This window comes from Diabrotica undecimpunctata, chromosome 6, assembly GCF_040954645.1.
Source record: "Diabrotica undecimpunctata isolate CICGRU chromosome 6, icDiaUnde3, whole genome shotgun sequence".
NCBI classification, from domain to species: domain Eukaryota; kingdom Metazoa; phylum Arthropoda; class Insecta; order Coleoptera; family Chrysomelidae; genus Diabrotica; species Diabrotica undecimpunctata.
In genome coordinates, this window is record NC_092808.1 from 160,630,800 (window position 1) to 160,652,694 (window position 21,895).

A 21,895-nucleotide genomic window follows, 5' to 3' on the forward strand; every position below is an offset into this window, starting at 1 on the left:
TTGGTCGCCGGTCATCTTTGATCTCATGTTGAAGGGTTCGTGCTTCTTCTGTTTCATTTGAGCCAGCATATGGTGCAAGACGATTTATGTGAACTACTTTTGGTTTACCTTTCGGCAACTTCTTAATTCGGTATATTACGTCATTTATTTTCTTTTTAATTTCATATGGACCTTCCCATTGTCTTTGCAGTTTGGGAGACAAGCCTCGACGACGTTGCGGATTATAAAGCCAAACAAGATCACCTACTTCATAGCTTTCACTCTTGCATCGAGAATCATATTGATCTTTCATTCTGTCACTGGCTATCTGGATGTGTTGTCGGGCAAGTTCATGAATGTTGTTCATTCTTAACTTCAGGCGGTCGACATAATCTTCGCTTGCAACATGTTCTTCGGAAGGTCTGCAGCCAAACTCTAGGTCGCAGGGTAAACGAACTTCACGACCTAACATCAAGCAGGTTGGAGTCTGGCCTGTAGTTTCATTCACGGCCGAGCGGTAGGCCATTAGGAATAAATGAATGTGCTGGTCCCAATCTCTTTGATGTTCTGATACAACTTTGGATAGGTGTTTACCCATTGTTCGGTTCATTCTCTTGACCATTCCATCTGATTGAGGATGCAGGGGTGTCGTTCTGGTCTTATTGACACCAATCAATTTACAGACGTTTTGGAAAAGGGTTGACTCGAAGTTTCGCCCTTGGTCGGAGTGGATCTCCAAAGGAACACCAAATCGGCTAAAGAATTCTTTAACAAGTACCTCTGCAACGGTAGCAGCTTCTTGATTTGGTATCGCATAGGCCTCAGTCCATTTCGTAAAATAATCCATGGCTACCAGGATATATTTATTTCCATCATTTGTCTCTGGAAGTGGACCTGCAATGTCGATTGCTACTCTTTCCATAGGACTACCAACATTGTACTGTCTCATGGGTGCCCTCTTTTTACCAGCTGGACCATTACTGGTTGCACACAGTTCACATTTCCGGCACCATCTTCTTACATCATCTTTACAGTTCACCCAATAGAACCGTTCTCGAACCTTTTGCAGAGTCTTCGTGATACCAAAGTGTCCACCTGATGCACCGTCATGCAACTGACGCAATACTTCTGACACTTTACTTTTAGGTACAATTAACTGAAGCTTAGTTTCTGTACCATCATCGTTCTCAAAGGTTCTATACAGAAGATCATCTTTCAGCACTAGGCAATTCCATTGGCTCCAGTAACACTTGACTTCTGGACTACATGCACTAATGTCTTGCCAAGAAGGTCTCTCACTTCGACGCATCCAATCCAATACTCTTTTTATACATGGATCTTCTGCTTGAGCGTCTTGTAGCTGTTGAGGCTGCCATTGCTCATTAATGACGGTGGTTCGTCTCACGGGGCAAAGTCGTTCTTCTAATTTAAGACAGTGATTACAATTTGCACTGCACGGTCGTCTCGAAAGGGCATCAGCATTTGAATGAACTCTGCCAGCCCTGTGTTCGATCTCGTAATCATATTCTTGTAATCGTTCTAACCATCTTGCCATCTGGCCCTCTGGATTACGAAATTGTAGGAGCCATTTTAGAGCAGCGTGATCCGTACGAAGAAGAAACTTTCTGCCATACAAGTATTTATGGAAATGCTCACAAGCCTTCACTACGCCTAGCAATTCTCTCCTGGTAACGCAATAGTTTCTTTCTGGTTTTGACAAGACTTTGCTAAAGTAAGCGATGACTTTCTCCTGCCCATCTTGGATTTGGGAAAGAACAGCTCCTATTGCACTGTTGCTTGCATCGGTGTCCAACACAAATTTTCCTGCCTGTCTAGGGTAGCTTAAAATCGGTGCGCTGGTCAGAGCCATTTGTAAGTGTTCAAAAGCTCTTTGACACTCTTCGCTCCATGTATATTCTTTGCCTTCTTCTGTCAACTTTGTTAATGGCTTGGAGATATTGGCAAATCCTTTGACAAAACGGCGGTAATATGTACATAGGCCAAGAAAACTTCTAATTTCGTGTTTATCTCTTGGTATTGGCCAATCCTTAATTGCTGCAAGTTTTTCAGGATCAGCTGTTACACCATTACTTGCTACAATATGTCCCAAGTACTTCACTTCTCGTCGAAACAAGTGACATTTCTTCGGACTCAACTTCAGATTCGCTGCCCGCAATCGTTGAAAGACTTCTGATAGATTATTGGCATGTTCATCGAAGGATCTTCCAACTACAATTACATCATCCAAATAAACCAGGCATGTTTTCCATGTTAGACCTCTTAAAACTGCATCCATTAATCTTTCAAATGTGGCCGGAGCATTACATAAACCAAAGGGCATAACTGTGAACTGCCAAAGCCCTGATCCTATGGAGAATGCGGTTTTTTCACGATCAGCTGGCTCCATGTCTACTTGCCAATATCCACTTTTCAGATCGAGTGTGGAGAACCAACGAGAACCAGAAAGTGTATCCAAAGTATCGTCTATTCTGGGCAAAGGATAACTATCTTTTTTAGTTACTGCATTGAGCTGTCGGTAGTCAATACAAAAACGTGTTGAACCATCTTTCTTCTTTACTAGGACTACTGGTGATGTCCATGGACTGTTTGATGGTTCAATTACCCCTTGTTTGTTCATATCTTTGATGATGTCTTCGGCTTCATCTCTTTTCGCAAATGGAAGTCGTCTAGGTTGTTGTCTGATTGGCTGAGCGTCTCCGGTATTAATTTTATGCTTTACTATGCTTGTTTTGCCATTATCCTTCTTATCCATGGCAAAAACATCTTGAAATTCTATCAGCATAGACTTCACTTTTTTAGTTCGTTCATCATCAAGATCTTGGCACGTTTTAATCATCGTCTCAACAAGCTCCTTTGGATACTTAGATTTCGACGGTTTCTCATTAGTATTTATGGAACAAATCGAAGCCACGGGAACACACTGTCCGATCAAAGTTCTTTTACTTAACTTAATAGCAGTTCCCTTTAAATTCATAACTCTTACAGGAACGACATCTCGAATTCTCACCAAAGCTTTTGCCGTTAGGAACTCGGCATTATTCACATCTTCGACCATCCTTAAACTTCCCTCTCGGCAGTAACCATCAGGTCTGGTCATCAAAATTTTCTCACTATTACCGGGTATTGTTACGTCACAAGTAGTTATTAAGCTGATAACATCTTCTTTGTCTTCATGAAACGGCAACTCTTCACCACTGATCTCGAGAACTCCATCTTTGACATTCAATACAGCCCCAACTTTCCTTAGTAAATCCATCCCCAATATGAACTCATCGGAGATCTCTGCAATTAATACTGTATGTTTCACTGTGGTCTGGCCAATGGATACTGACATATTAGCCTCGCCATATGTATTAATTATCTCACCAGTTGCTGTTCTAAGCTTTACTGTTGCAGGCAATAATTTAAGATGGCCTCGTACTACTTCTGGCCGTGCAATAGTTCTCGTTGCACCTGTATCTACCAAAAACGATCTACTTTTATTATTGATACGACCCTCTATGTACAAGCTATGAATTCCACCTGAGGACGTAATGTTCACAGTTACTATGGGGGCTGTGTTTCTCGAGGTCGGCAGTTGCCCCTTGTTGTCGACCCGTTCTAGTTTTCCGACTGTTGTATCATTTTCTTGCAATTACGGCGAATATGACCTAAGTCACCGCAATTCCAACATCTGGGCTCGCGTCTCTTCGGCATCGTGTTACGAACTACTTTTCGTACCATTTCTTCCAGACGTTCATCGCTTGGTTCGTCGCCTTCTTCAATGGTTCTTACTCGATGACTCCGTGAAGTTTGACTAGCTGTTTCATGTTCCAAGGCAATAGCGAGCGCTTCATCTAGAACTTTCGGTCTTGCTAGTCGTAAAGCTTTCTGTAATTCACTTTCTTTTAACCCATTGACGAAGGTATCTACAGCAATTTCTTCTAAAATGTTGTCTGGTACCTCCGGATAAGCCAACCGCACTATACGAGCAACATCTGCTTCAAACTCTTGCAAATTTTCACTTGCTCGTTGAATTCTACTTCTTAGTTGCGCTTTATAGACTTGTTGTAGATGGGCATCTCCATAACGTTTGTCTAGTCGGGTAAACAAGGTCTGGTAACATTTTTCTTGACCCTTAGGAATCGATCTTAGGATATCTGCAGCATCACCTCGTAAAGCAGCAGTCAAGGAAACAGCTTTTTCTTGTTCTGTCCAATGATTGGCTGTCGCAATAGCTTCAAATTGTCTAAGGTATATGGACCAAGAAGACTTTCCATCAAATGGTGGCAATTTGAATCTCATATTATGTGTCGTTTCGTCTCTGGGTGATTCTTCTTTCACTACCGGATCTAAGGCTATTGTATTAACTGGTGGTAGCACTTTTGTGTTAGTTATCATGGTCTCTAATTGTTTGATCTTCTCTTCTACGTCTTCTATCTTATCGTTAACATTTTTCTGTATCTTATCAAATGTTCTTGAGACTTCTTCGAATTTCTCATTGTTTTGATTACATACTTCGTCGAATCTTCTAGACATATTTTCGAATTTCTCGTCGTTTTGTCTGGCTGTTTCTTTAATAATTTGAGAAGTTTCTTCGATCATTTGAGACGTTTCATCGAATCTTTTGGAAACAGTCTCGAATTTATCATCAGTTTTTTTAGACGTTTCTTCAATTTTTTTAGAAGTTTCTTCTATCTTCATTAAAACTGCTTCTTCCGCTGACTGAAACTGGAATGTCTCTGGGTCATCTCCATTATTGTTGAGAACAGTCTTCAGACGTTCTTGAAGTATCTTTTTGGACCCGCTGCAATCTTCATCGCGTTCTTCCAGTTGCTCACGCAACTGTTTTACTGAAAGTTGTACTAGCAGCATCTTTGGTCAGGCACACACGTACTTTTTAAATGTTCTTTCGTACAAAGGACACTACCGGATGTACTAACTACGCGGATGTTCCCGACGAACAATACTTTTCAAAAGTTCAAAAGTCTTTTTCAAAAGTCACTGCTGAATTTATTTGCAAATCTCACACCGGACACCAACTGTAGCGAGATTAAATAAAACGAGCGGTTCGAATTTATATACATATATTTATTTATAACTTTACAGTTCGGTACTCTCTTATCGACTAACTCTACTTCTAAAATCGCGTCATATATATACCAAAAGTATTAAGTTCCAGAACATTCGGGAGTTGTCCCACCTCTAATTCGCCTACGTGACCTGTTGTTCTCTCTCGCACTCGATACACGGAGAAGCTTCTGGAAGGGTATTAGAGATGCAATGCAACCGTTACCTGGGCCATCTCGAAAGCATGTTCGTAACAATACGTCTACAGCTGGCTCTTGTAATAAGCCACTCCCGTAGAAATACTAGGAGCAGCTAAAGTTTTCATCAAATCAAATGTAATTACTGTTGTGGTATCTTTATACTTGGCTGCATCTTCCTTCATTCCACTTCGAGCTGCTTTTACCTTCCGTAGGTATAACTCTTTTTTCTGTTTCCATTCTGCTTTTTTCTACACCTACACAGTTTTTTATTTTCATGTTATAAGCGTCACATCGTTTGCAATTGTTAGTAAGAGGATAATGAAAATGAAGATTAAATTCTTAATTAAACATTTTTGAAAATATGAAATTGGATACCTTCACTTTTGACTCTTTACTTGGCACATACAAATCAAAAAGTTTTGAGATATTTAAATCAGGTGAGACATACTCTCGAGCTTAATTTGTTTATTAAAGCTCTGGCGAGCCCTTCATCTGAAACTTTTTAACAGAGCTTTTTTGAAAAATGATATGCAAACAGTTACCATATTACCTGATTCATTCGGTTATATATAAATTCGTGTCATAAAATGTTTATTATGATTTTGAGCTGCTGTATGTCGTCCTTGACTGACTGGCGACTTGAAGCGTGGATGCAAGCCGCACAAGACAGAGACATATGGAACGAGCTGAACGAGACCTATGTCCAGCAGCTGACGCATGGTGATGTCGTCCTTTATTAACAAATTTTTCTTGTATATTAAAGTAAGCAGTCTGTAAATTAAAAAGAGATAAGTTGTAGAAACTTTGAAAAATATTTTTTCTTTCTTCAAGCAATAACAACAAATGACACTTTCGTGGACAGCTAGAAAGCCCATGAAAAAATTGTTCCTCAGACACAATTCTACCACGAGAATTGAAATGTGATTTTCCTGAATTTTTTACCAACTTAGTCTTGGATCTCTTTTAAACTGACCTATTTTTCTTACGTTTTTATCCATACTTGATCAAGTTTCCACAAGTCCATATTTTTTTAAGCTTTCCCTAGTTGTAGAAGACTCATCGTCAGAGCCAGAATCTGTTTTAAATTCTCTAGGTTAACGAGTACTGGATGTACCCGAAAACGACATTTCCAAACTATAATGAAAATATTCTTAATTAAATAATTCAAGTAATCAATTGTCTTAAAGTTAAAGATTAACTTATACTTTTTGCAACATCGCTAAGACAATTTCTTCATTTTAAGGTTATAATCTCAAAAAAATTAGAATCTCAATTTAAATTTTGAGCCGAGATATTTACAATCACTATTAATATAAAGTACAATAATTTACTCAATGTTACACAAGATTGCACAAACATAAACCGTATAAAAGGCTGATAGTGCTATAAATAACGAATGAACGCTAGACAAAAGTGATACAAACACACAAGACAAGAGTGAGTATATCTAAAATATCAAACTGTACACTGGCCCAACTGTACCTTGGGCCGCATTTCCATAACTAAATCATATGAATTGTTTACGTAGCCTAACTGTACAACTCGCGCCATCTCTTGATATACAGTGAAATGTTAGTTAAGCCACTTTGAAATGAAAGATATGTTAAAATGTCTGTCTGAATTATACAAAAAAAATCAGTTGGGACGATCTGCTTCTGAGCGACTCAGTTAAAGATGTTATAATTGTGGCTTAATCCCATGTAAATACAGTATTTAAATTAGACATGCCACAATAAAGCAGTTTGCAGAATCATGGATGTACTCGTATATTGTGTTTAACCTACTTTTCGAATAATTTTTTGAATTTCATTAACTTACTTGGTTATTAAATACCATTATACATAATATTGTATCATTTTTAGATTATTTTGGAAGCAATATTACCATGTTACGTGAGGCAAATTCAATATCCAACATATAACAAAGAAGGAAAAAAGGAGAAAGACATAATAAATCAACTTGCAGTTGCTATAAAAACCTTGGTGAATAACTGTGAATCTTTAACGAAGTAAGTATTTTTTATTTACATTACTTCTATTTTGTGAATTTTTATTCTCTTTGTGAATTTCTAAATTTCTCTGTAATTTTTCACTTATGTTTTTGTATTAACTTTTAGCTTCTTAATTGTTTTTTTTATAAATATCAATAGATTTTTCTGAATGCAGTAGTTTGTTTAAAATATTTAGTTTTGTTTTGCGAATTCCATATTTTTTTGCGAAGTTCTTAGTTAATTTGTAAATATTTGATAATTGCATTTTTTTATTAATAAAACACTCCTCTTTTTAAATTCTGAATGAATTTTTTGTGCGTTTTTAAATTTCCCTGTTTTTTAAACCTTTTAGTTTCTTCTTGTAAATATTTAGATTTCTTCTTAATATATTACTTTCTTCATTTTCTTCGTGTCTTTACGAATGTTCTAGTTTCTTTGTGAACTTCATTTTCCTTTTGTGTAAAACTACATATTTTAATAAACGTTTAAAATAATTTTTGTGTTATACATACAGATCTTCTTTTAGAAGTTACAATGGACCTCATAGATCAAGTCCAGAACACAAAGGTTCCAGCCAAAGAAACTATAGTCGAGGTCCCTATTCTCCAGGGTTTGACTTCGAGGACGACTCTCATTCCAAGTTTATGAGCGAGCATTCTAGAGCGAAGAGTATGTACGAACACGACGTGGAAGATTCCGAGGTGTTACGAGCTGATTACAGAAGACCACGGGATGTATTGTTGTCCTTAGTGGGCGAATTTGTGTGCAAAGCATCGATAAGACTGCAGGAATTGAATAAAAAGAATAATAATGATGGAAAAGTTGTAGAATTGTTGGATATTAAGTCTCATGTGGTAAGTTTCTTTATTTTGTATAAAGTTTGCTGCTATATTTGACAGATAAATGACAAAATGGTTTGTTTTCAGCGATTAGCTGATATCGCTCACAGTTTGTTGAAAGTGTCCCCTTACGATCCTGAATCTATGGGGTGCAGAGGTTTGCAGCACTATATGACGTACATTTTACCATCCACTGATTGGTCTAATGATGCTATGCGTCCAGCTTTAGTCACTATTCTCAGAAGACTAGATAAAGTATTCCAAAAAATATCTAAAAAGACTTCTATAAGGGTAAGTTTTGGTACTTTTCTTCTACAGACTTGTATCTACGTATAATTTGCTCTTTTTCTTCTTTGACGTTAGAGAGATTTATTTTTATTGTATATGCCAACTTGTTCTTAGTCTGTTATGTATAGACAATGGATGTTAAATTTGCCTAAAACGTAAAAAATCATCAATTCTTAAAAAATGTTACACAAAGTTTCTACTGCATTGCGAATTTTTTTTTATTTTTATGATTATATTATTTAATTATATCTTCACCTACAATGAAAATATACGACAATAAACCCATATAATTAAGTATCAAAGGATATAACAGAACTTTGGAACATAATATCAAGGGGAATCTATGTACTATGTTTAAAGACTTATTGGATCCTTAACAAATTTTATTCTGTAAAAATTCTAACGGTAGTTTACTTTATTTTTAGAGAAATACTGACTGGGATGCAGCAGCGGGATTACTTAAGGGCATTTACGACACAATGGTTAAATATCCATATATAATCCACTGGTCTCAGATTAAAGCACTTATCAGTACATGTCAGGTAAAAAACACGAAGTAATAGCGTAATATGTTGACGTAATTTTTATAAACATTTGTAGAGTTTAGTAGTAAGTGGTGACAACTGTCAATCTGAAGGTATGACCTCAGCTACAGCCGCGTTATTGAGGCAAGCTCCTCCACCACACTTTTGCTCGATGGTCGTGCGTCTTATTGCTCTACAAATTCAAAATATGCAAGTAAGTATTAGAACCAAACTGTTAAGGTCACAAAGACCACAGTAGAGTATAGTATTTCTTTGATTTTTTCGAAGTACTGCCTTAATTTTTGGTCTAAAGCATGCACAAATTCGTTTTAATATATCTTGACTTGTCTATGACTCATTAAGTACTATACTCTGTAATGCGAGAACACTGTATTATTTACCGATGTACTCCTGTAATGTAAATGTGTATATAATAGGCGAGTTTTCTACAGCTGCCGCCGTTTATCCCATCTTTATTTTCAGCGTTTTTTGTCGAAGCAATCTTTAGTTTTTGAATCTCTGGAGGTCATTACAACTTTGAGATCTTCTCTCCACGACCGTCTTGATCTACCTCGTTTTCTTCTAATAGGCGGAGTTCATTATTCTTTTTTTTTTTGGATAACTATTTTCAAGCATTCGCCGTGGAGTAATAATTTATAATTATTAATATATATTTATATAAATATTATACAATAATTATTAAAATTATACGAAATAATATTAAAAGTGAATTTTTTATAGATAAATTAATTTATTTATATTTCCGGGATTTTCCGATTTTTCCGGGAGGTGAAAATAGAACAGCCCTTATTTATTTCTGAAGCTACCCCAGTTTAAAAAAAAAGTTATGTTGTGCTCGCCATTCGAAAAACAAAGTTATTAACATTTATAAATTAATCCTTACTTATTGGAAATAAGGATTTTTTGGAATTATAACGGTCAATTGTTAGTTGTTGTTAAACTGCTCTTCTAAATTAAAAATAAGAATTTTATAAATAAGTATAGTGATAATAAATATAAATTTAGTAGTAATCTGATATAATTCTTGGGGTAATTTTAATTATATAAACTTGACCGGTGCATTCGCCAAAATTTTGACTGTCAAAATTCTGTGAGCTTATAATAAAATAAATATGTGGATTGAACGAACTTTTGGTATATTTTTTTTTACGAGTTCATTTTTCTTTCTTTTTTGGACAACTATTTTCAAGCAGTTCGCCGTACTTTTTTTATTTATCGTTATGGTTAATGCAACTTATTTTTAGGATACATCCACTTTGGAGCAAGTCTGCGGTGGTAGTTCAGTTTTTCCATCTCAAGAAAAAACTGAAAGCATGATTATTAACCTTATTATGCCTTTGTGTCTTCGAGTCGGATCTGGAAGGAAAGGTAACCTAAAATTTCTAATTGAAATAATTTTATCTTTTGTAAATCTATCCGTACAGCAAAGTTTTTTACATAAAACATAATTTTTGTAGACGTTGGTCAAATGAAACAAGCCGATATTAGTTTCGCACTAACTTTGGTACTGCACGCCATGAGTCCACCGAATACAAAAAGTTTGAATCCTTCAGGACCAAATGTTAAACCAACGGCGGAAAATAGAACTGGAAGTTTGACTTTTACTGGTACAAGGGATGTGAAATTATCTGCTAAAATCAAAACATCTTTATATCAAGTGGCGTTCTTGGGTAAGTATTATAATAGAAATTTGCAAGATCCTTCTGGTAAGAGTGGTTATCTGCAAACTGGTGCATAAGTTGTTCTTTTTCTTCTTCTTGTAGTGTCTATCCGTTTCGGATGTTGGCGATCATCATGGCAATCTGTATTTTGCAAACTGCGACTCTGAAAAGATTTGTGGTTGTTGTGTTGAGCCACGCACGTAGATATTTTAGCCAGAAAATCCTTCGCCTTCCTGGTCCTCGTTTTCCTTCTACTTTTCATAGTAAAATTAATTGCATAATATTTTTCGCTGTTCCTTATGATATGACGGAGGTATTCGATTTTGGCTGTTTTTATTGTGGTTAACAATTCTTTTCCTTTTTGCATTCTTAATAAAATGTCCTGGTAATGTCCTGGTTAGTAACGTGGTTGATACATTCTCCGTTAATTTGAATTCCGGCTTCAACATCCTCTACTTTTTCTTGAAAGATTTCCTCAGAGTATATGTTAAACAGCAAGGCTGATAGTATACATCCCTGTCGGACCCCACGTTTAATTTTAATATCATCGGAATCTCCTGCCTCTGTACGGATAAATGATGTTTGATTCCAGAAAAGATTGCTAATAATTCTTTGATCATAGCTCTTTATTCCAATATTTTTTAATATCTTCATCAGCTTGTCGTGTTTAGCTGTATCGAATGTTTTATGATAATCAATTAAACATGCATAAATATCGCAATTGACATCTCTACATCGTTGAAATATCCCTCGTATGCTAAAGAGAGTGATCAAATGATGAGCAGATGAAATATGTGACCTAGTCTTGGAAGACGACAAAATCAAAGGCGAGCAATCTTGCAAATATTTGGGGGTCATTTTCAACAAGAAGGGAAATAGTGCAGATGAAATCAGGGAAAGAATACACAAGGGCAGGGCAGCGACCCGTGCCTTAAACTCTCTTCTCTGGAAAAAACAATTCGACGAGAAACCAAAAAACATATTTACCGTAGTATAGTCCAAAGTAGTACACTTTATGGTTCGGAAGTATGGGACGTCACCAAAGCTAATAGAAACAAACTTATGACGATAGAAATGGATTATCTGAGACGAAGCTGCGGTAGATCGAAACTGGAGAGAGTTAGAAACGCACAGATAAAAAACGAAATGAAAATGGAGCAAAATATCAAGGATGACATAGCAAAAAAACAACAGTGAAAAATGGAAAAATTGCTGTAAAAGAGTGATTCAAATTAAAAATTTCAAACGAAAATTAGCCTTGCAAACTGCAAGGCTAATTTTCGTAAAAAACAATCCCGAATTAGTGTTAATGCCTGAGGTAGTCTCAAAATTTACATAGTTAAATTAATTCAAAAAATTTATAACATGGAAAAACTCAGCAAAATTGCATGAGAAAATTTATGAAAATATGAACAATAGTTATATATGGAAATTCAATGTTTTGTGTATAAAATCAGAACATATTTGCTCAAATTTGATGACAATAATAACATATTATAAAAAAAGTTAAGACCTTTATTTACCAACACTTCTAATTGACAGAATTCGTTTTTTAGCTTTAAAAATTATGGCGATATGTTTTGAGGGCGAGTTGATGAAGGAGTGGTCGAAGATCGGGCGAACTATGCGGGAACTTGGCAAAAGAAATGAAGCTGCCACATTCGTTTGGGACTTTTTAGATTTCGTCGTTACTCACCGGACTGTTCTGTATATTTTAATGCAGCCCTTCATATTCCAAAAGGTAAAATCATGAAAACAATAATTATATGAATCATTTTCTTCAATTAAATTTAAAATTTGTTAATTTAATGTTTACTTAAATAATTCAGTATTCGATTTTAATTATAAGAATTGTAGGTTAACACACTTTGGTCGTTGACCGTGGATATATCAATTCTCTTTGATTTTTATCTGTTAAGTGTCGTATGTTTATTTTTATATATCACATATGCAATCTATACTTTTGACTATGTCAGTTGATTTAAAAGGATATACGGGAAATTCTCTGATACTTTAAACTACCTAGACCACTATTATCTTAACTTGAACTCTAGAAACAGCAAAATCTACTCGTACCAACTTAATAACAAACAAGCAAAAACTATTGTAAGTTTAACATAACTAGAAGAAGGAGCCTTTGGAATTTTGTTTTAAATAGAAATATCTGTGAGTTAAATAGCAGGTTGTCTTTTAGAAGTCGCTATAACCACAAAAAAAAACAAAGAAGCAGAAGAACTTGGGAAACCAAATAATCTGTACAACGCACTTTAACATTTGAATCTTACTTTCTAGTTAACATTAGTCTTACATATATTTAGAGGTAAGTGATATCAGAGATAAACAGGAAAAAAGCAGATAGCAAACCCAAACTTGGTCAACCAAGGCTCAAGTGCCATACCTCTAAGCTCTACCTAGGAAATTACAAAACAGTGGTTAATATTTGAGTTCATGTCAATATCCAAAAAAACCAACGCAACAAAATGTGAAGAATATAGACCGATCAGCTTAATGAACCATGTTTTCAAAAGTCTTGTTGCGATTGATACAAGACCGTGTCTCCAAAAACTAGACGATAGAATAACAGGAAACCAACTGGGATTTAGAAAAGGCTTTGGTATTAGAGTGCCATTATTTACTATGCAAATATTATAAACACACAAGTGTTTCTAGTGAATAATTTAAGACATGCAGACGGTACAATATTACTTGCAAACAGCAGGGAAGGCCTGCAAATTCTAGTTGATTGCACCACGCAGTACTGCGAGAGGTTGATGCGATTTACTTTACAAGGGAGAGGAGAAGAAAAACGAGGCCCGAGGAGACGAAGCGTGTCCTGTTTAAAAAATTTAAAGCAGTGGAGTGGAAAAACAACAATAGAACTCTTCAGAACTGATGCTGACAGAGTTAAATAGGTTATGATGATCACCAATGTCCTTATAGAATCAAGCTTTGAATCAAACATTAATACTTCTGAATTTTGGTATAAAATACCTTTAACTAAAGTTAATAGTTAACGAAATATTAAATAAAATAAATATATCAGCAGGATAATTAATAATAGGATTTGACAAAATAACAGAATAATAGGATTTTCGATCGAGAATAGATATAGAATAGAACAGGCCAGAAAATCTTTCGAAAAAATAAAAAAACTGCTTTGTAATTCTCGAATAAAACTCTAAATTCGACTACGTCTAAACTACTACTACTAAAAAATTTAAAGCAGTGGAGTGGAAAAACAACAATAGAACTCTTCAGAACTGATGCTGACAGAGTTAAATAGGTTATGATGATCACCAATGTCCTTATAGAATCAAGCTTTGAATCAAACATTAATACTTCTGAATTTTGGTATAAAATACCTTTAACTAAAGTTAATAGTTAACGAAATATTAAATAAAATAAATATATCAGCAGGATAATTAATAATAGGATTTGACAAAATAACAGAATAATAGGATTTTCGATCGAGAATAGATATAGAATAGAACAGGCCAGAAAATCTTTCGAAAAAATAAAAAAACTGCTTTGTAATTCTCGAATAAAACTCTAAATTCGACTACGTCTAAACTACTACTACTAAAAAATTTAAAGCAGTGGAGTGGAAAAACAACAATAGAACTCTTCAGAACTGATGCTGACAGAGTTAAATAGGTTATGATGATCACCAATGTCCTTATAGAATCAAGCTCATGAAAAAGAGAAGAAACTAATTAAGAATAAGCACGACCAAAACTTTTAAAAAATTGATATTAAACCGAAGGTGAATGCGAGGATATACAGGACAACCAGCTTCTTTTTCAAGACTCCAAGCTCAAAGTCTTCACTATGTCGCAATAAATCCACCGACATGACGAAGTATTGAAAACACATAATTTAGAATTTTTGGGACCCAGATACGTAAATGACTAAGCACGTGTGTGTTACCAAAACCTACTAGTTCTTAATAAGATTGTTCTGGAAATTCCATCTAAAGGAATTAAACTAGGTATCACAAAGTTTCTTAAGACATACTTAGCTTAAGGAAAATATTTAGGTCATTAATAACTTCTTTGTGTATATGTATAGCTAGCACAGCCGCCTATATCAGATTTTGAACGAAATATGCATTCCAAGATAAGAAATAAGATGCACAGCATTGGTTTGCCGCTTCCAAAAGGTAGGGGAGCACTATTAATGGAACTGGCCCACGAGATGAAACTGCTGAAAGAAGAAATTGAAAACTGTAAGTGTTTTTTCTTTTTAAAGTTGTAGTTACTCAGTTTTTTCTAAAGTCATTCGTAAACTCTTGTTAATTGACTTGATTTAAAAACGTTTTATAATGTGTGTCAAAATAATCTTAAGATTTTTAGCATTTTTTACTACGTGTTCAATTGAGTCGCGCTTTTAATCGTATATGACAGTGGCTTACAACGTCAAAGTAAAGTGTAGGGCGCCATCATACTGTTGCAAACACTGGTTATCTCTTCCTTGTAGTGCGATGGTACGTATTTTTTTTTTTTTGTTGTGTGACCAGATTTTTTATAACAAAAGTAAAATATTTTTGTTTAACAGGAGAAGCATTACAGCATTACTAATCTTATTAGTAACCTAATCTCATACTAACCATTATTATGCGTGAAGATCGGGTTAAGCAAATACATATCTTATGTCAACATAATTAAGTCAAGTTTGTTGTCGCTGGTGTCTACATACCTTCACAACCATCTCGCAAAGTATACAACTGGCATTCTCAAACTGTGGAAAATGTTGTACTGCGATACTCAGCACAGAGTGTGCAGTTCCCAATGCATCATGGTAGAATGATGAGTTTGGTGTAATGGTGCATTGTCCTGTAGGTGATCCAGCTGTGAATATTGCTCAAACCTTTAGTTTTTTAAAATTGTATCAACGTAATCATATTCCCAATAATCATAATGTATTTTTAGATTCCATTATGTGGGATTCTATTCCGTTATGTGATCCCCTTGTAGATCCCCTTCTAGAATCCATTATGTGGGTTCTGTATGTTGCTTAAACCTTGATATAAAAGAAACAAATAGAAATAAGTTGGTTTATGATGAATTGTTTTACGATTTTCAGAATAGCTATTACATAGCGCTAAACTTGCTTCCATAGACTGACAGGTATGTATGATTAATGATAATGTTGTGGCTACAAAATTATTCTATAAAGTTCTTTCTATAGAAATTGCTAACTTTGCGCTATTGAAGAAATATAGAACTTAATTTTTTCCTGAGTGGTTCTGTGCTGTTCTTAGAAGGCTGACTCTGGAAAAAAACATGCTTCTTATATTTATGTTAATAATGGTTCTGATGCTGACTATATCAAATTTTCCCACCAAAGAGCTAAATGTAAACAACTGTCTGAAATTTGCTACAGCTATATCAAAAATATGAATACTAACCTAAAAACTGACCCAAAATCAATTTGGAAGTACATCAATAATAAGCAATCTAGTTATAACCTACCTAACTCCTTTTTATCAAGTCCAATCAGCAACAAATGATCAAGACAGCTAATTGATTTATAAAATTCCAGATATAAAATACCAAATAAGAATAACCTTTACGTATTTATCCATCTATTAAATAGAAACTTTAGTACAAATATTTGTCCTTTTAAGATTACCATGACTGATTTTTTAGTGGCATAAGTAAGCTGCCCAACAAGCTTACTGCTAGCCCAGATGAACTGCCTCATTTTTGATTAAAAAAGTGTGTCTGTAATCTTGTATTGCCGTTTGTTATATTGTTTAATAGATCTGTGGAAACCTTTATATTTTCTTCTTCATGGAAAGAAAGTTATGTTGTTCCTATATTTAAAAATGGTCAGAAAGACAACATTAAAAATTGTCGTAGTATTTGTGTACAATCTGCAATCCCTAAGCTCTTCGACTGTCTTATAGCAAAGTAACTTTTCTTGCTTCTTTAAAGGCTTATTATCTTAATCATATCATGGTTTTCATAGCAAAAGATTAACTACAACAAACTTGGTTTGCTATCAGTCTGATATATGATTAAATGGAAGATCGTAAACAGGTACATGCTATATAGACAGATTTTTCCACGGCCATTTGATCGTGTAGATCACCAAATACTTTTAAGAAAATTAATTAATGTAGGTTTTTATGTCAGGTTTGTTGAATGGATTAAAAACGCATCTGACAGTATCTCAGTAACATCTGGAGTTCCTCAAAAAGGCCACACTTCTTCACTTCTTTTAATATCTTCGTTACCGACATCACTTCCTGTTCCGTAAATAGCAAATGTCTAATGTTGGCAGATGACTTGAAATTTTGAAAAGTTACAGATAGTCTAAATGACAAATCCTTGTCGCAAGACGACTTCAACCGACTACGAAATTGGTATAATTAGAACAAACACCAGTTAAGTGTAAAAAAATGTTTTTTATAAGTTATTCTCGTAAAGTCAATAGAATAACATAATACACTCTGCAGAACAAACTATGGTATTCACTACCCATTGGATAGATGCATAGGACTATTAAATGATCTCGATTTTGATATTTTAAAGACACAGTTAAAAAAATCAAAACAGTTTATCAAAGTTGTTATGAGCAAACAGTATTCAACCGCCTACGACTAGGTAATACCAGGCTTACTCACTCATATTTGTTCGCAAGAACTGAACCACCTATTTATGAGTCTTGTAACAAACACCTAACTGTCAGACATATTCTCATTGAATGCAAAAAATTCACGCAAGAACGTATTAATTTTAATATAGTGTCAAATATATCAGTGCTGCTTGACAATAATAAGGAACCAAAAAATTTAATTGGCTTTTTAAAACCAATTGGTGTATTTAATAAAATCTAATAATGTTTTTGTAGATAATTTATAATAATTATATTCTACCACAAAATTGTAACTTATGTATTGTTCCGTTGCTAATAACCATTAGGTGGATGCGACTTTTTCTCAAATAAAAAAAATTAACTTTGTTCAACTATATTATTTTCTTTTAGCACGGGAGAATTTGTTCGAGACAAAAAAAGATTCTGCTCCTACCTGTCAAATGACAACAGAAGTCCATTCAACCAGAACTCAAAGACCGTCGTTGATTGGTCTTCTAACAGGCGAAGGCCATCACGGAAAGACCTCTGGAACTCACGACATAATGCATTCCCATCTCAAAGGTATTCCTGGTAATTTATAAATCATTTTATACAGAAAATTATTCCTTCTTCAGTTTTGCAGTGCTTGTTTGTTTGTATGAAATATTTTTTTGTGATTTTTAGAATCGTCAAGTACAAGCCACACTTCAACTCCCGTTCAAAGTTCGCACATAAGCGAAGGACAAGAACCAAACGCTAACGGTCACTCTACCCCAGGCGCTCAACCAGGTAATCTATTCAATTCTGTATTTGCAACTTTGTAAGCACCCCAATTAATTAATTGTGGTAATAAGTAGAAGTTACTTTTGCTAACTCAAATTAAGTGCGTCAACTGTGGTTATTTAATAATTACGAGTATATTTACATTTAATAATAATAAAAACGCCTGGTTTTGGCTTGATCAATGGTAAGATAATAAAAAATTACCATAAAAGCCATAGTAGAGCTTATTATCCTAATGAATGCATCTTTTAAACTTAGATATGTTCCTATCCTTTGGAAAACTGCAGAGGTCATAATGATACCCAAAGTACGGTAACATATCATACAGGCCAATCTCCTTACTATTCATAATCTCAAAGGTGTTTGAAAAATTGCTACTACGAACCATATAATTGAACAAAAAGATATTATTCCGACACACCAATTTTGATTTCGTGATAAACCATCCACACTTGACCAGATCGATCAAATAATAATTGAAATAGAGAAAGAATTGGAAGGGGACAAAATTTGTTCAACAGTATTCCTGGATATTGCACAAGCATTTGACAAAGTATTGCACGACGGCGTATTAATAAAACTAAAAAAAATATTTCCAATGTAACTCGTTGAAATATTGCAGTCATACCTACACCAGCCACCAACACCAACTTTTTGTAGTCGAGCATTTTTGTGATGTAAAAATTTCTAGTTAAGCGCGATTTTTTAGCCATCGGAATATTTTTTTTACACTGCGGTTTTCCTCAATTTGTTTTTTTTTGTCGTGAGGCTTTTCACCTGCCGAACAGTTTTTCATTCATACAGTATTTTTCCACACAAATTTGTATGTAGGTACTGTATGTTTCTTTTGCGTAAACTTCTTACAAGTGGCGTTAAATTTGGTTTTTTAATGAGCGTAGTTGAATGGCTTAACTTTTACTAGAATTTCTCTAATCATTATACCTTATAAACTATGAAAAGCTACACTTAGGTTTTTTTGTTTCCAATTTACTACAAAACTTATTATTATTATTAAATACGATTGTGTAATTCAAAAATCGGGAGCTTACAATATATTCTTAAACTACAGAAGACAAAGCAACAAATCCAAGTATAGTTTTTTAATACCTTATTAGTTTTACATTTGTACAAAACCTGTAGAACAATTTGTGCATGTAATTCTTACAGACCGTTCATCCCAAAGATCTTCAGTTAGTGACGACCACGGTGTACCTATGCCCAAATCAGAATCCCTTATGTTCCATAAGGCCCACAAACTACGTTTCGTTTCTTCCGTAGAATTTAGACACTCCTCAGGTAAAACGCTGGTTCTTTAGTAATTTTTTATGATTTGGTGTTATGTTATGTGCCCTTAAGTAAAAAAATCATAGTTTTATGACAAATTATTGAATTTTTATCTAAAAATGTATTTTTGGATGCTATAAAGCCAAATATGGCGTTATGCTACACACCAGCTAGGAAGATCCAACGCAGATTTTGGACAGAAACGGTGTTGGTATCGATTCCGGCCAAAATTCAGAAATATTAAATATTTAAATCGTTGGTCTTCCTAAGGTGTTGATTAGTGTGAACATAATTCACCGCACATCATAAATGTTGCATTGGTAATTGTTTTATGTATAGGAGAAACATCGATAACACCTTTAAGTCCAGGAAGTCCTGCCGAAGACAGCTCCGGAGAGATATATCCAAATAAACCAAGATTGCAGCGCATTAAACCCCAAAGCAGGAAAACCTTTCGTATAAGAAAGAGCAAGAAAACCAGGCAAGCTGAGGTAAGAAACATTTTAAATGGATACTCAATTTTTAAAAACAAAAATAAAAATAGCCATTATGATGGCCAACATCCGTAGGGAGACGGCACTCTAAGAAGAAGAAAGAACTTAATATATCTATCTATAACTTGTTTTGATGACCAATGAGAAGAGGTGTCAATACCGTTAATTCACAAGAAAAGCTCTAAAATTCGTTGACATTTAAAAGGTAAAACTTAAACGGTTAAAAGACCTATGCAGATAGGTTGAAACACGTCAACAGAAATTTTCACAGCTGCCGTTTTCCATATTATGGTGACCAATTAGATCGCTAATCACAGTAAGGTGATAACGATATAAAAATAAAAATGATTTTGACTGTAGTTTGACAGTTTTCTATTATTTTTTTAGTTCAGTTCTGCTCTAGTCCATCTAGATTCATCATGCATTTTTAAATCATCGGTTAACGTTGTGTCTAGTCTTCGTGTGATTTATTTTAATTATATTTAATCCCTTTTTAATTTAATCCCGTAGTAAAATTTATTAAAGTACAAAGAATAAGATGGTTTGGACACATACAAAGAAAAGAATAATATTCACTAATTGGGAGGATAACGAACTGGAAACTAATGATAAACAGACCAAGAAGAATACCAAAAATACGATGAAAATATTAACTAATAGAGGATATATTAAAGATTAAAATTTTAAACTAAAGAGAAATGATTCAGGAGCGGAGAGAGTGGAAACACATAGTAAGCATAGCAAAAAAACATAAAAACCTTCGAAAAGTAGCCTAAAAGTACATTCTTTGTTCTTTTATCTAGCTTTTGTTCGGTCAATGGCCGAATTCAGTTATTGAGTACATGTTTAGGAAAGTGTGAAAGGGAAACTGTAGATAAGTACTTGATCAAAAAGTTTCAAAATGATAATTTATTTTTGACTATAAAGTGTATTTTAAATTTATTCATTTTTAGGTCGCCCAAGCAAAACTAGAATCAGAATCGATTCTAGGCCCGCAACATCAAGATTCTCTATCTCCACCACTTACTCCTCCAGTAATTACTCAATCTCTGCAGGAAACTCAACAATCGCAATCTCAAACAACAACGCAAAAAGCCGATCAAAAATTTGAACCGATTTCTGATTCTCATCGTTTACGAATTGCTACCAGAAACAAGATGGCGGAAGGATCCTGGGACGAGGATTCTGCTATTTCGCAGACTTCTAGCACGTCAGGTTACAGGTTAAATTTATTTGTTATATAATATTTTGGCCAATTTAAATATTAAACAAGAAATCAAACTAAGTAGTAAAAAGTGACAGAAAGGGCTAAAGCTGTGCACTGTTGTTGCACAAGTTAACAATAAATCAAAAAGGTTTCTTAAAATTCCTACATTTTATTTATTAATGTAACAGTTTTAAGCACCATGTAGTGCCTATTTTTATAACCTTAAAAACATTAAGAAATATTAAGTTCTTATATTCAAAGTAAAATAATAAATTAGTTCTCAACAAATTCACAAAACCTAGATTTACTTTACGCTCTGCATAGGCCTACTTTTCCAGGGAATCCTACCCAGTGATGCACCTCAAGGAAACTCTGGAATCGTCACCCAAAGCGTTTCCCCCACTTGCGTCGCCGGACATCCACAGTTTGCCCTCCACGAGTAGCGCTACCACAACGAATAATTTTCTCTTGATGGATAATTCTTCTCCGGACTGCAGCCTCAACGAAAACGGAGAAAAGACAGCTCTGCTAGGTCCTAGCGAGAAGTCGTCTTCGCATCAGTCGCTATTGATGGTGTTTGATGCTCAAGACGAGAACACTCTTATTTAATAAACTACGTAACTTGTTCTTCAAAGTATTATTAATTGTTTAGCAGATTTTTAGTATATGTATAATATAACATTAATATATAATATCTAATAGTATGTAGTTGTTTAATTTATATATACTAGCTATAATTTATGTACTCGTATAATACTATACTGGCGTTGTATTACTTTTTTTATCTAATGCAATGTTGTAATAAAATTACTTTATTTATTTTAAAAATACAGAAAAACATGGTATAAAGCTTCGCGATAGTCTACTGTACCGTCTACTGTACCACTTTTGTTATTTAAATAATTAAAACTAAGTATCAAAGATATTTGTGTTGCAGTTTCACAGTTGTAGATATTGGTGTGCTCTTTACAGGTTA

General features: G+C 34.5%; 1 protein-coding gene across 3 annotated transcripts in view; it reads left to right on the top strand.

The window, feature by feature from the left end:
• Positions 1-21,623, top strand: part of unc80 (unc80, NALCN channel complex subunit) — an 87,124-nt gene extending 65,501 nt beyond the window's left edge. For 2 of the 3 annotated variants that reach the window (XM_072535961.1, XM_072535963.1), the window contains exons 44-58: positions 7,112-7,257; positions 7,754-8,093; positions 8,166-8,369; positions 8,792-8,908; positions 8,967-9,104; positions 10,156-10,279; positions 10,369-10,581; positions 12,129-12,313; positions 14,641-14,797; positions 17,563-17,733; positions 17,836-17,940; positions 19,102-19,230; positions 19,558-19,709; positions 20,666-20,934; positions 21,258-21,623. In XM_072535961.1, the coding sequence (XP_072392062.1) occupies positions 7,112-7,257; positions 7,754-8,093; positions 8,166-8,369; positions 8,792-8,908; positions 8,967-9,104; positions 10,156-10,279; positions 10,369-10,581; positions 12,129-12,313; positions 14,641-14,797; positions 17,563-17,733; positions 17,836-17,940; positions 19,102-19,230; positions 19,558-19,709; positions 20,666-20,934; positions 21,258-21,528 (2,721 nt within the window). In that variant the 3' untranslated portion in view covers positions 21,529-21,623. The remainder of the gene's footprint in view (positions 1-7,111; positions 7,258-7,753; positions 8,094-8,165; positions 8,370-8,791; positions 8,909-8,966; positions 9,105-10,155; positions 10,280-10,368; positions 10,582-12,128; positions 12,314-14,640; positions 14,798-17,562; positions 17,734-17,835; positions 17,941-19,101; positions 19,231-19,557; positions 19,710-20,665; positions 20,935-21,257) is intronic. The other variant, XM_072535964.1, reaches the window with a different exon arrangement.
• The last annotated feature ends 272 nt before the right edge of the window (positions 21,624-21,895 follow it).